The sequence below is a fragment of the Hyperolius riggenbachi genome, chromosome 11 (genome assembly GCF_040937935.1).
Source record: "Hyperolius riggenbachi isolate aHypRig1 chromosome 11, aHypRig1.pri, whole genome shotgun sequence".
NCBI lineage: Eukaryota > Metazoa > Chordata > Amphibia > Anura > Hyperoliidae > Hyperolius > Hyperolius riggenbachi.
In genome coordinates this window covers 47,996,580-48,009,906 of record NC_090656.1, presented here as the reverse complement: position 1 = coordinate 48,009,906, position 13,327 = coordinate 47,996,580, and the positions used below count along the sequence as shown (strand labels likewise).

The 13,327-nt window shown below is 42.4% G+C and overlaps 1 protein-coding gene across 3 annotated transcripts in view; it reads right to left on the bottom strand.

Moving 5' to 3' along the window:
• Positions 1-13,327, bottom strand: part of CLEC3A (C-type lectin domain family 3 member A) — a 126,876-nt gene that overhangs the window by 27,245 nt on the left and 86,304 nt on the right. The window contains exon 1 of one of the 3 annotated variants that reach the window (XM_068260567.1): positions 11,620-11,698. The exons of 1 other annotated variant lie outside the window; for it this stretch is intronic. In XM_068260567.1, the coding sequence (XP_068116668.1) occupies positions 11,620-11,665 (46 nt within the window). In that variant the 5' untranslated portion in view covers positions 11,666-11,698. Of the gene's footprint in view, positions 1-1,117; positions 1,571-11,619; positions 11,699-13,327 lie in introns of those variants that run through there. One more of the 3 variants, XM_068260565.1, reaches the window with a different exon arrangement.

The following is a 13,327-nucleotide window of genomic DNA, read 5'->3' as shown; positions in this document are numbered from 1 at the left end:
TAAGAAGTCCCGTTTGCAGTTTGCCACAAGCCATGTGGAGGACACAGCAACCATGTGAAAGAAGTTGCTCTGGTCAGATGAGACCAAAATGGAACTTTTTTGGCCAAAATGCAAAACGCTATGTGTGGCAGAAAACTAACACTGCACATCACTCTGAACACACCATCCCCACTGTCAAATATGGTGGTGGCAGCATCATGCTCGGGGGTGCATCTCTTCAGCAGGGACAGGGAAGCTGGTCAGAGTTGATGGGAAGATGGATGGAGCCAAATACAGGGCAAACTTGGAAGAAAACCTCTTGGAGACTGCAAAAGACTTGAGACTGGGGCGGAGGTTCACCTTCCAGCAGGACAATGACCCTAAACATAAAGCCAGGGCAACAATGGAATGGTTTAAAACAAAACATATCTATGTGTCAGAATGGCCCAGTCAAAGTCCAGATCTAAATCCAATTGAGAATCTGTGGCAAGATCTGAAAACTGCTGTTCACAAACGCTGTCCATCTAATCTTACTGAGCTGGAGCTGTTTTGCAAAGAAGAATGGGCAAGGATTTCAGTCTCTAGATGTGCAAAGCTGGTAGAGGCATACCCTAAAAGACTGGCAGCTGTAACTGCAGCAAAAGGTGGTTCTACAAAGTATTGACTCAGGGGGCCGAATAATTACGCACACCCCGCTTTGCAGTTATTTATTTGTAAAAATGTTTGGAATGACGTATGTTTTTCGTTCCACTTCTCATGTGTACACCACTTTGTATTGGTCTTTCACGTGGAATTCCAATAAAATTGATGTATGTTTGTGGCAGTAATGTGACAAAATGTGGAAAACTTCAAGGGGGCCAAATACTTTTGCAACCCACTGTACCTATTCCCTTTAGGTTTTGAATTATGAACCACAAAGCATGCATTTTACAGTCATGTATTCTGGATCTGCTTTATTGAGACTTTAGCTCAGCTAAGCAATGATCAATTCTTCTCTAATTGATAATGCATTAGGGAGCAGGGATTGATGCACCAACTACCTAATCTTGTTCAGATTTCAGTCAATCAAAGTGATTAAATCTGCCATAAAAAAATTACTCCTCTAAATCCAGCATTATAATCAACAGAAGACCCTCACCTTTTTCTTTGGACCGGCGATCCTTCTTGTTTTTGGCCTTTGATGCCTGTCCACTAATCTGCCCCAACAGCAGTACGGCCACCACAAGGAAAACCGCGAGCCCTCGAGCCATCTCGCTAGTCGCTGTCTAAGCTTTTGTCCTCCGTGGGTAGAAAAGGATTCATCAACTCAGACTGGGAGCTGAGCTGGATCGCTGTAGACAAGTACTTCTTGCTGTTAAATACTTCACTCTGCTGACACATAAGGTACCTCCTTGTTCCCCCTTCCGTGCTCACATTTTATACGTGATGCCTTCACATTCTGGTGCACTTTGCTGTTCTACTTCCAAAGCCATGAATACTCCTCTGTCAGTCGGCAAAACACATGAAAGAGCGGACAGTTCGCAGGACCTGCTTAGCCCATATAACTAGTGGAAGCCTCTGCAGGAGGATGGGGGAAGAGACTATAAACTGTCAATGCCTTCTTTGTAATAGTTACTATTACAGCAAGCTACCTGTACAGAAATGGAGATGTTTGCGTAACCTTGCTGTACAGACCTCTGCTGTCATACCAGTATTAGACAAAATGTAACCAGAAAATAAGTATGGCTGGACACGATGCCAGTGCGTTTCAAAATAAACCGTATTCCTTAAAGTGACACTGAAGTGAAAAAAAAAATAAAGGCTCAGATGCTTTTTCAGTTATCTTCCAGGAGAGAATTTTCATCTTCTCTTTAATCTAACTTTTTAGAATTGTACAATTGAAAAAGTAAGTGAAAAAGTGATATTAAATTTATTTTGAGTATTTTCTTGCTTGCTGGTGGCTTAAAGAGACTCTGTAACAAAATGTTGAGCCTTATTTCTTCTATCCTATAAGTTTCTATGCCTGTTCTAATGTGGTCTGTCTTACTACAGCCTTTTCTAGTTGCACTGTCTCTGTAATAAATCTTATCTTCTTTCCTCTGTCCGCTCTGTCTGGCTCAGGCTGGAATGTGTGGAATGTGCAGCACTGAGTCACACAGTAAGCTGTTCTCAGCCTATCATACTCTGGTTAGAAGCCATGTCTTTTGTTTGTAAACACTGCCTAAAACTGGCAATTACAAGCCAGGATTGCAGCAGGGAGTGGCAGAAACAGCACAGAGAGGCCCAGGAGAACATAATGAATAGAATGGATTGCTTTTTATTGTAAGAATGAATTTTAGAGTACATATTCTCTTTAAAAGGCATTTTATGACTGTGATATTTTCACAACTGTCAATAAAATATCTTTTTAAGCTACAAGCAAGCAAGAAAATACTCGGAATAATTTTTATTGTACTTTTTATCTACTTTTTAGTACCTTTTCAATAGAAAAGTTATGAGACAAAAAATTATCTCCTAGGAGAAAACTCAGGAGAAAAAGTGAATTGCATATGGGCTAATGAATTGTATATGTAGTACTGATAATTATTAGAACATTAGTAGCAAAGAAAATAGTCTCATATTTTTATTTTCAGCTACTGTATATAGCTTTTTTTTTTTTATAACTTCATAATTCTGTCATATTTGCAAATACTAGCCACACTCTGTATTTTAAACCATAAAACAAGCAGAGCTAATGAGCTTTTTAACTTCCCTGCATTAAAATTTGTCTCTGACTGCTTCTGTGATGTACTGTATAAGTGCTCCAGAAAACAGCACAGTAGCTGACCAAAGTTTGGTCGGAGATCTCAGAGAAGCTCTTTTGCACAGTTAACAACTGAAGTTTCTTAACTCTTCCGGTACTGGAACTAATATTACAATCATTTCTTTGCTGCTAATGCTCTATTTCTTAGCTGTACTACACATAAAATTCATTATATCGTACGTTTATTTTCACTTCAGTCTCACTTTAAAGCGGACCAGAACTCAGAACTCCTCTTTGCTCTAAAAGATTAGCAACAGCTGATACAAATCCTGCAATAAATCTGCAGTGTGTCTACTCCCTGCTTTCATGAAATCAGACATAGGGTTAACATCCTGTGCTTACAAATTAGCTGCTTTGCCGAGGCAGCCAGCCGTCACAGCTGAGAGATCAAATTACACTTGTGATTAGTCACAGATGAGGGGGAATTTGACAGGCTGTGTCTTTTGTGTGCATACAAGACAAAACTCACTCACATTATTACTTGGTTGGTTACCTGCTTGGACGTTCACTGCACCCGTGAAGTCTTTTCCTATCGTGACAGTTTGGAGACTGCTTTCACTGTGTTGGTGACTGGTAGGATTCTTGCTTGTCCTGTTCTTGTGGACGTAACTATAGGCTGCGGTTGCTATTAGTTACGCTCCTACTTGTTTGTCTAATCCGTGTCAGTGTGGATGTTTGCTATTGCTGGGACATTAGATTGGCAAGCATTACGTCTGTCTGTCTGTTGTCTGTCCTTATTACTCAGTGTGGTGGACATCAGATGCTCAGTGCTGAGGTTGCACTGAGCAACCATTGTGTCTTGTTAGATTGGCAAGCATTCCATCTGTCTGTTGTCTGTCTTTGTTACTCAGTGTGGTGGACCTCAGATGCTCAGTGCTGTGGTCGCACTGAGCAACCATTGTGTCTTGTTTATTGTGGTGGTTATCGGAAGCTCAGAGCTGTGGTCGCTCTGAGCAATCTTGCTCCCTTGTTCATAGCTCCTGGTGTGATCTGTGTAACTTCCCCCACAAAAGCATTCCGCTCTACTACCTAATATCACCCAGCTGCATAGTCTTGTTTGCTCTGGTGATACTCTAGCTTTCTCGGCCTCAGCCGCTATATCTTGCACGTTAAGACTTGGGGGTAACTGAAGTCAGGAGACATATTCAGTGTCCTGTTCAAGCGAGGGCTTGTCTATAGGTGAAGACGTGGGCCGAGCTCAGAGCTACGGCACTAGATTGGGGTATAGTGGCTGAAAGAAAGCAGGAGATCTGCCAGGCATTACAACCACATTCTAATTCAAGCTAGTCTGCATGCCTTTCAGCTTTGAAGGCAACCTTACCAGGCAGAAAATCTTCCTTCTTCCCCCGCCAACAAAGTACAGGTACCCAATAATACAGGCAGGAAACGGGAGGAGAACCCTTGTGGCCTCAGCAGAATCATGTGACATTGCCATAGGGCCTCTTTTCATTGCTCCTAATGCCTGTGTATGGATGATTACATAGTTACATAGTTATTTTGGTTGAAAAAAGACATACGTCCATCGAGTTCAACCAGTATAAAGTACAACACCAGCCTGCTCCCTCACATATCCCTGATGACCTATGAATGATCTAGAGCAGCGGTCCCAAACGGTTTCTTTTTTGTGACCCGCGGTCACCAATCATAGCCATTAATATGACTGAAGGGGAGAAATATTCTTTTGTTCTCTCATTGGTCAGCCTATATGACATTTCCAATGTCATGTGACCCTATAGAGAGCAAGGGAGGAGCCAGAAAACATAGGAGGAACATTGCTACTTGTTCCATCAATGTTCTTCCATCAGCACTTCTTTTTGAAATTTGCTATGGGCAAGCAGTAAAGCATTCTATCATGCTTTGTGAATATGGCCTTAAAGTGTACCTGAGACGAATGAAAAAAAAATGCATACATACCTGGGGCTTCCTCCAGCCCCTTTCAGGGTGTTTGCTCCCTCGCCATCCTCTTCGGCCACCTCGATCCTCCACTAGACGGCACAGTAATTCCTCCAGTCAGGGTGAGTTGGCATATGCAACACACAAAATTGCTCACTACCAGTTCAGGCAATTTCCTACCTCTATCTGGCCAGCAGGCACCAGTCAGCCAATCAGGTGTACGGTCATACACCCTGCCATACCGATCTAGCAGGATCTGCATAAATTAGCATTCAGGTGGGAGGCTCGGTTGGACGTAATCGTTGATTACATCTTTTACAGGGACCGCCGCGTGTAGGCATCTCCCACACAGTCCCCTCCCTAACCACTCACCTGTCAACCACATCCTGGAAGCTGCAAAACAAAAATTTTAAATCACAAACACTGGTTCGCACGACAGCCGGGGGCCCCAGTCTCTCTCACTTAGCGAGGCCCCCAAACCACCATGCGATACCTAGAGGGAAATGTGGGCGAGCCCTGGCTCTCTCACTTCCAGGGTGAAGTCCCAGGAAGTAAGAGAGCCAGGGCTCGCCCACATTTCCAGTGTTTGTGAGTTGGCATATGCACAGTCCGGCTGCGTGCTCATCCAGACGCTCCTGATGACGGGAGCGCGATGGGGGTGAAGTAGTATGCCCCATCTAAACGACTTAACTGGCTGACTAGCAGAAGAATGAAGCATCTCAGGAGGACGGCTAGGGTGCAAACAACCTGAAGAGGGCTGAAGGAAGATATATATATATATATATATATATATATATATATATATATATATATATATATATATATATATATATATATATATATATATATAAAAATTTCCACTCTGGAGGAGCTTTACCATAATATAGTTAAGAATCAACACATGATTTATATTCACTGTGCAATTCGTTCATGTTTTTTGATCCACCTTGAACCTGTGGGTCATTATTTTTACTACTTGCAGACATAAAAACAAACAGGAACCAACTGCCCTACTCTAATTTCCCACAATGCAACAATGCTCAGAAACAGGAAACTGTCATGGCCCTGGCCCTGGCATCACACTGTCAAGCATACAGACATCCCTGATGTTGTATTGGAGAAAAGGTAAAGCTTTTTTTTGTGGGAAATGGGGTACCGGCTACTGATTGGGATGAAGTTAAATCCTGGGTCCTCTTTAAAACTCCCTATTGTGAAAGGTGAGATTTCCTCGCCCTTCAGGCATATTTCCTCTCAATCTCTGTTGTGTCTATGAGACAGGAAGTAACAGGAAATCTCCCCAGTTGGAGCACAGAACAGTAAAAGCTTGACAAAGATTCATTGTTCTTCCCAAACGGTAAATAAAAAAATTGCCTTCCACTTCAACCCAAACCACCAAAAATGAGATAATTTGTGTTTAGTGACCCTTGGCAATTAAGACTCTCAGTGTGTCGCTTTTTAATGACATGGACTGGATGGTTGTTGACGATCTATACGTAATGGTGTTTGACAGAAGCAGAACATAACTCTTATACTGACCCTGCATACAGTGGTGCATATTAGAGCATAATTTGATTTATTCATTCATATTTATGTACAGGCACAGTCTTGCAAATATCTAATGTACTTTGTTCTCTGTAAATTGCCCTAATAAAAGCAGATGCTTGATCATGTCCACTAAATGTCACACTTAATTCAGAAAATCTAATATAAAATGTATGCATGCAGCTCATATCTATGCTTCTGAAATATTGCATATGATTCAACCCATTCATTCATCCACTAAAAATGCCAGTGTTTTTTTAGTTTTGTAACTGTCTGTACTCTGATTAAAAGGCCCCTCCAGTTGGGATACTTGCAGCAGGTGGAGACCAGCCAAATGTGCAGGTGATGAGCTCATGTGTGTAGCCAGCAAACAACCAGGCACAATCACCCCAATTAAATTTAATATATGAAAGTCTTGCTCACACTAAGTTAAAGGGATGTAAACAGCTTATTTTTCTGCTGTTTGTCCAGGTCTCTAATAGCTGCAGGAGCTGCCTTTCCCCCCCCCCCCCTTTCCCCTGCCCTTATTTATCCAGGGGAAAGTGTAAATGTAATCAAGTGGGACTCTCTAAATTGTTTGAAGTACAGTGTATTATCTCTGCACATCCCCCCCCCACCCCACCCCACTGATGAAAGCTTGTGTTTGCTCATTGCTACTGCTAATCACAGCAATCCTTATCTGCCTGCTTTTTCTGTGGATGGCAGGCCTCCGACATTAGAGCAATAAAAGCCTCTTACAAACATTTAAATGTAAAAAGAAGAGAGAGAATGGATTTTTAGTACTGAGCCACATTGTTAGCATGCATTTTTAATGTGCTATTGAGATATCCTGGGTGCTAAAAATGGTGCTCTGTTCACTTTAAGGCCAATAATTCTACATTATGGTGGCACAGTAGAACCGGAGGATGACGCCACCTACCTTCAACAAAGTTTGAAAAAATACCAGCACCTTCTTGATGTAACTTGTAAACTCAATGTTTTGGGACCACGTTGGATCGCTTTATCAAGTTCAAGGCTCAATAGGCCGACTCTGTCCACAGCATAGGCAGTGCTCAAAGCAAGGGAAATGCCTCAAGGCACCTTTGCACTTGCTGTACAGCGATGGGTGATCAGTGAGTGGCTGCTGCAGCCTTTACCTCGAGAAAGGGACTCAACGTGGTCCCAAAACTTTGATTTTACAATTTACATCTAAGAAAAAAAAATGTTATTAAGGAGGCATTATAATTTTTTCTAAATTCACTCTGATTTAACCTTTTGGGGACCGCCTATATTAAATCCTACGCCGCAGTTTTGGCTGTTCTAGCCTGATGCGGCGTGAATCCTAGAAATCCGTTTCCACTCCCGCCGCGATCGTGCGTACCTGAGAGGGGAGATTAAGCTGTCATATGACAGCTGACATCTCCCCTCAGTGACCAGGAGCCATCGCGTATCACCGGCGGATTGTAGTGACCTCCATAAGAGTTGTGGCAGTAGGGGAGAAAGAAGAGGATCCACTCACCTTTCTGCCATTCCCTCGGTCATCGGCGCTGTCCTCCACTCTACCCGGCATCTCCACTCGCTGTGACTTAGGTCCCGGGTCACGGCTTGATGATGTCACCAAGCCGCGACCGGGACTTAGCGGCAGTACAAGCAAGGATGCTGGAGAGAGCGGAGGTGTCCACAGCGGCTCATCGCTGGAGCCTGGGAGGTGAGTAAAGACTGCCAGCTACAGGGGGGACACCTGGCTACACTAGGGAGACCATGCCCAGCAAGCCCTAAAAGGGATCCAGCTGCCTAGACCCTTCAAACACGCCCCCCGCCCCCATGCAAAAACGCCTGGCCCTTAAGGGGGGTTAGGTGGCCGGTCCCGAAAGGGTTAAAGGGTACCAGAGTGACATGCTGAGATAAACGTGTATGCACAGTACAGAACCTATTAATAACCAGACTTTTACTTGCTTTATTTTGCTGCCTGAAAATTTCTAGGCATGCAGCTTCTGTTTTGTCGGTACCTTGTCGAGAATATAGTAAACATCACTGATAAGCAAATTACAGCCATAAAAGTTTTCCTGGCAGAATACAACTTCTGAGCTCAGGTGAGTGATTGATAGAAAAGGGTCAATAATAGTTCATGTATTCCAACTCTGGGTCACATAATAGGCTGCTTCTGATTAGTGAGAGTAAAACATTCAACCTACTCTGTAAATGTTTATATATAAAAGAAAATGATGGGATACCGGAGCTGCGGCGAGGGCGCAGAACAACTGCCAGGGGCTGGAGGAAGCCCCAGGTAAGTGGAGTTTTTTTGTTTGTTTTTAGCTTGGATGTTTCCTTTAAACTTGCACTTTCTTCTCTTTTTATTTAGCCCCTCACTCCCAGCCACTCTAAAGGTACGTACACACATATATCTTTTTCAAACAAATTGTCATCCGACTTGTCGTTTGAATGACAAGTTGGACGTGTGGTTCGCGCTGTCGAGTGACTGATAACAGCCAGTTTGCCTGACCCGCTCAGAGGATCCGTTGGACCAACTGTCGTTCAAACAACTGTTAGGTCTTTACATGTGTACAAATGACTCTAACATTTCTCCAATTAATAAACGTTCAAACAACAAGTCTTTTGATCAGACATTTAATCTAGTCCATTGTTCCAAAAGAACCTCAAAGCCCCTGCAATGCCATCATGCTGGGACTTTTAGCCAGATATTCATTGTCTTCTGGAGATGGACAGCACCAACACCATTGCAATGACCTGGCCTCCTGCTGTCACTTGTGGGAAGGGAGTGTGACTATAACATTCAATGACCTCCCTGCAGAATAACAAGCATTGGTGGTGTGGCTACAGTAATGATGCAGTGGAAGGAGTGCGACAATGTCAGATTAGTGCAGGAGTTTCTGTGATGCATTGGTGGGGGGGGTCTGTCAGGACATGACTGCAGCACAAGTTGCTCTGAAGACAATGTCTATGTTGGACTTTTCTCCTGGCATACTCAAAGTACTTCTCAGTTGGAGCCAATTAGGGCACTCTCCAAGGGCAGCCAGGAGTATTAGGTTGCCTTGCCCGAAGACTCCTTTACTGTCCTATGTACTTGTTTGAGCCAGGGTTTGAACCCTGAGCAAATGCTCAAACAATACATCAAAGGCAACACCTTTAACCAGGAAATTATCCAGCTGCTCCAGCTACCTACTTCTGAAGTTGAGAACCACCACAGGTGAGAATGGGGGAGGGGTTTGAGGAGGGATCAGCTAAATAAGTCAGTTGCAAGCGTGAACAGAGTTGATTTGAGAAGATATTTTTGATTTTGTTAATATTAACTATCCAGAATCACAAAACAGTTAAACAGGAAGATTGAAGGTCTGTACAGATAAATACTGTGAAGAAACAAATAAATGGAGAAATATAGGTAGGTGGATAACGTCAGAGTGATAACGTTAGAGAACTGACCTCTAGAAAACGAATGAAATGTGTTGCCATAACAACCACCTTGAAAGTTTTGGATTTGAATTTACAGAAGAAAATTGATAGTTGAAAACTTGAAATATGACAGTTGCTATTGGCAACATATTCACTCTCATACTGTAATATTAGAAGAACCTTCTGTTTTTCTCTGCTCTTTTTTTTATAAAATATAATATAGAGACATATAATCCATCTCTTCCCCCCACCCTTTTCCCTTCCAGACTCAACAACTAACACCTCAACCTTACAGTACAATTAGGCTATTGCTGGGCCGTTCCTAAAAAAAAGGTAAGTATGAATTTGGCATGCCCTACACAGATGTAAGTACATCTCCACTTCCCCAATGGTTTTTATTTTAGTTTTGGACACAGTGGGTAAGACTGGTAACGTATATTTTTCTGAGTTCTGATTGGAGAGACCTTGTACTGAAATCAAAGAAAGTGGGAAGTACAGTGGGGACACGCCCAGGAATAAAACCGCTTCATTTACTAGTGTGGAAGGTCAACACTCTATACAGAGGTTCTTAAGGAACAACTATCAATGTTAACTAAAATTCTAAATGCCACATACATTTCCAGAAATTACTAGCAAATAGCAATACAAAGGCTTTTTTTCATCTTTTCATGTTCTATGTGAAGAAAATATGACATTTACAGAGAACAGTTTTCACTGTGGGTATTACTATGGATGACTGTGCCCAGCACATCCAACATACAGAAACAATCTTCACTGGCTGTAATACTGTGAGTAAAAATCTGTTCAGAATGATAGAAAGTAGAAATATAACTTCAAATGTGTGCAAATAATCATTAGCTGCAGCTCTGTGTACCTGATCCTGTGTCACTCTCTTTCTCTCTGCCTCACAGTATAAAGTAAACAGTTTACAGCTAGGGAGATCTATTTCTGAATGGGGTGGGGGGTAGGAGGAGCATCCAAGTAAAGAAAAAGTACAGGTCCTTCTTTTCAGATCCATCTCTGTAGCTAAAAATCCCTCAGCTGTTCTCATATGATCTGTGAGAAAGCAGGAAGGGCATAAACATAGAGTAAATCATCCCTCTGTGAAAAGTGACAGAGAAGTGCAAACTAGCTACAACACCTACAACATCATCTTGTATGTCCAAACTTACTGCGACCTGAGAAAATTTAGATCATAAATAAAATAAATCACATCAAATAAAACATTCAGTTTTTATATCTTTCTATCTCATTTTTCAGACACACCCAATCAGATTTTTTTTTTCTTGAAAATAACACAAACATTAATCAGAGGTGTACAGCAAATTATAATATAGTCCACACAATAGTCCACATCCTAATAATATAATATAGTCTACACAGTAATCCACATCCATGCAATAAAAGAAAACTAGAGTTAATCTTCTTTAGCTGTGTGCATTCATTAAATGACTGTGTTTCATGGTAGAGAAGCATTATTTAGTTCTCTAGAAAGTGTTGTATGCTTAATCATCATGAGTGCAGTCACAGGAAGCCATGCTAAGATTTGGGCTGCGGTGTCACTCGGCCTCTATACGGCATCGGCCTCACTTTATTAACAACAGCTCAAAATGTTTGACACCTGTGACATTTTAATTAATTGACTAAACCATCCATTTACTGCCTGCAAGAGGTAATACACCTACCCAAAATACAGAGTATAACGTTTCCATAGTAACTGCTATAATGGGTAAATAGATCTGGAATTTGAAAAACATAGATGTAATTACCATGAAAAGGTGAAATAGTTTAAGCAGTACAGTTCAAAGAAAAAAACCCAGCAATGTCTGATCCTACCCCAGTAACTTCTTACTGCAACATACATGAGACTTTTTTTTTTATTCATTAAAAAAATGGATAACCTCCTTAGCGGTAACCACAAGCTAGACTTGGGGTGAAAAACCAGAGCTCAGAGTGAAAACCCTGAGCTACACTCGTGGTAGCCGCCGGGAGGTCCATGCAGAGCATTGCGCACAGTGGGCGATTTCACTCACCTCCTGGGTGATCCAGATGCTGGCGGCCATTCCTCTTTTTGTCCATGGAGCCTCTGCATCCCCGTGGTGCGATCACCGACTGTCGTCATGATGACAGACAGCAATCTCACTATAGGGTTACAGCCACCCAGAGAAGAGAGGGAGAACTGCAGCGCTGGATCCCGGGGAGGTAAATGCAGGCTGCTCCAGGCTCTCTCATGGTATGATTTTTTTTTCTTGCTTTTAGGGTCTAAAAGCACATGAAAAAATGATACTGCTCTTAGACCCTAAAATTAGGAAGGAATCATATCGCCAGGGAGGTTAAAGCCCTTTTCACACTAGATCCATTGCATTTCGTCAATGCAATGATATTTCTGTGGTACATTCACATGGGCACATCAGCGCTGTAGTGCGTTCCGTAGGTATAATGCACAGCATGCAGAGCATTTACCGGACAAGGCTCCAGGCTCTCTCGTGGTATGATTTTTTCTTGCTTTTAGAGTCTAAAAGCACATGAAAAATTTGTACTGCTTTTAGACCCTAAAATCAGGAAGGATTCATACCGTCAGGGAGGTTAAAAGCGCCGCAGCGATTGCTTGTGGGTTCCAACCCTAAAGGTAATGTCAATACAGACTAGAACAATTATCAGAAATGTGAAAACTATTCTGTACTATTCTGTACAGACTGTCCAATTAGCTGTGGCATTTGAGTAATAAACCAAAGTGTTGCTACACAGATAAATGAAAACCCATAACTTTCCAGACTAGTACAGAACCTCTCAGTCGCATCCTCGCCACAGAAAAAAAGAAAATACAAAAAAGAAAAGGAAGATGAAACAAAAATGATCTTCAGGAGGTAAAGGGCCCATTTCCACTTACTGCGTAAGTGACTGCCCGATCGCAATGATAGATCAAAAGTGCAAAGCGATTCCTTTGGAATCTTAATAGCACTTTCTGCTGCATTTTTGAGTAATTGCGATTCTGATCTATTCATTACAACTGAATGGGATTTTACAAAAACTCCAAACATTTCATAGAAACACATTTGCCATTTTACAGTGGAAAGAGGCCCTAAGTAATAAGGACTTAAAGGACAATAGAGATGGCTCGAACCTCCGATTTTCGGTTTGCGAACCTGTAACGCGAAGTTCTGCGAAAGTTCGGTTTGCGCGAACTTTTGCGAACCGCAATAGACTTCAATGGGGAGGCGAACTTTGGAAACTAGAAACATTTATGTTGACCATAAAAGTGATGGAAAAGATGTTTCAAGGGGTCTAACACCTCGAGGGGGGCATGGAAGAGTGGGATACACGCCAAAAGTCCAGGGAAAAAAATTTGGATTTGACGCAAAGCAGCGTTTTAAGGGCAGAAATCAGATTGCATGCTAAATTGGAGGCCCAAAGTGCTTTAAAGCATCTTGCATGCGTATACATCAATCAGGGAGTGTAATTAGAGTACTGCTTCACACTGACACACCAAACTCACTGTGTAACGCACCGCAAACAGCTGTTTGTGTAGTGACGGCCGTGCTGGACTGGTGCGCACCATGGCGAGAGTGCAGGCTGTGGCGGTTTTCAAGCCCATATGGTCGCCGGGCTGTGGTAGCTCAATGATAGAACAACAGCGACTCTCCAGCTGATCGAATTTGGTCTGTCCGCAATGAAGCAACGACCTTATTATCTTGGGTGTGCCCCCCCCCCCCCCAGACACTCATATAGCCAGCGGTCATT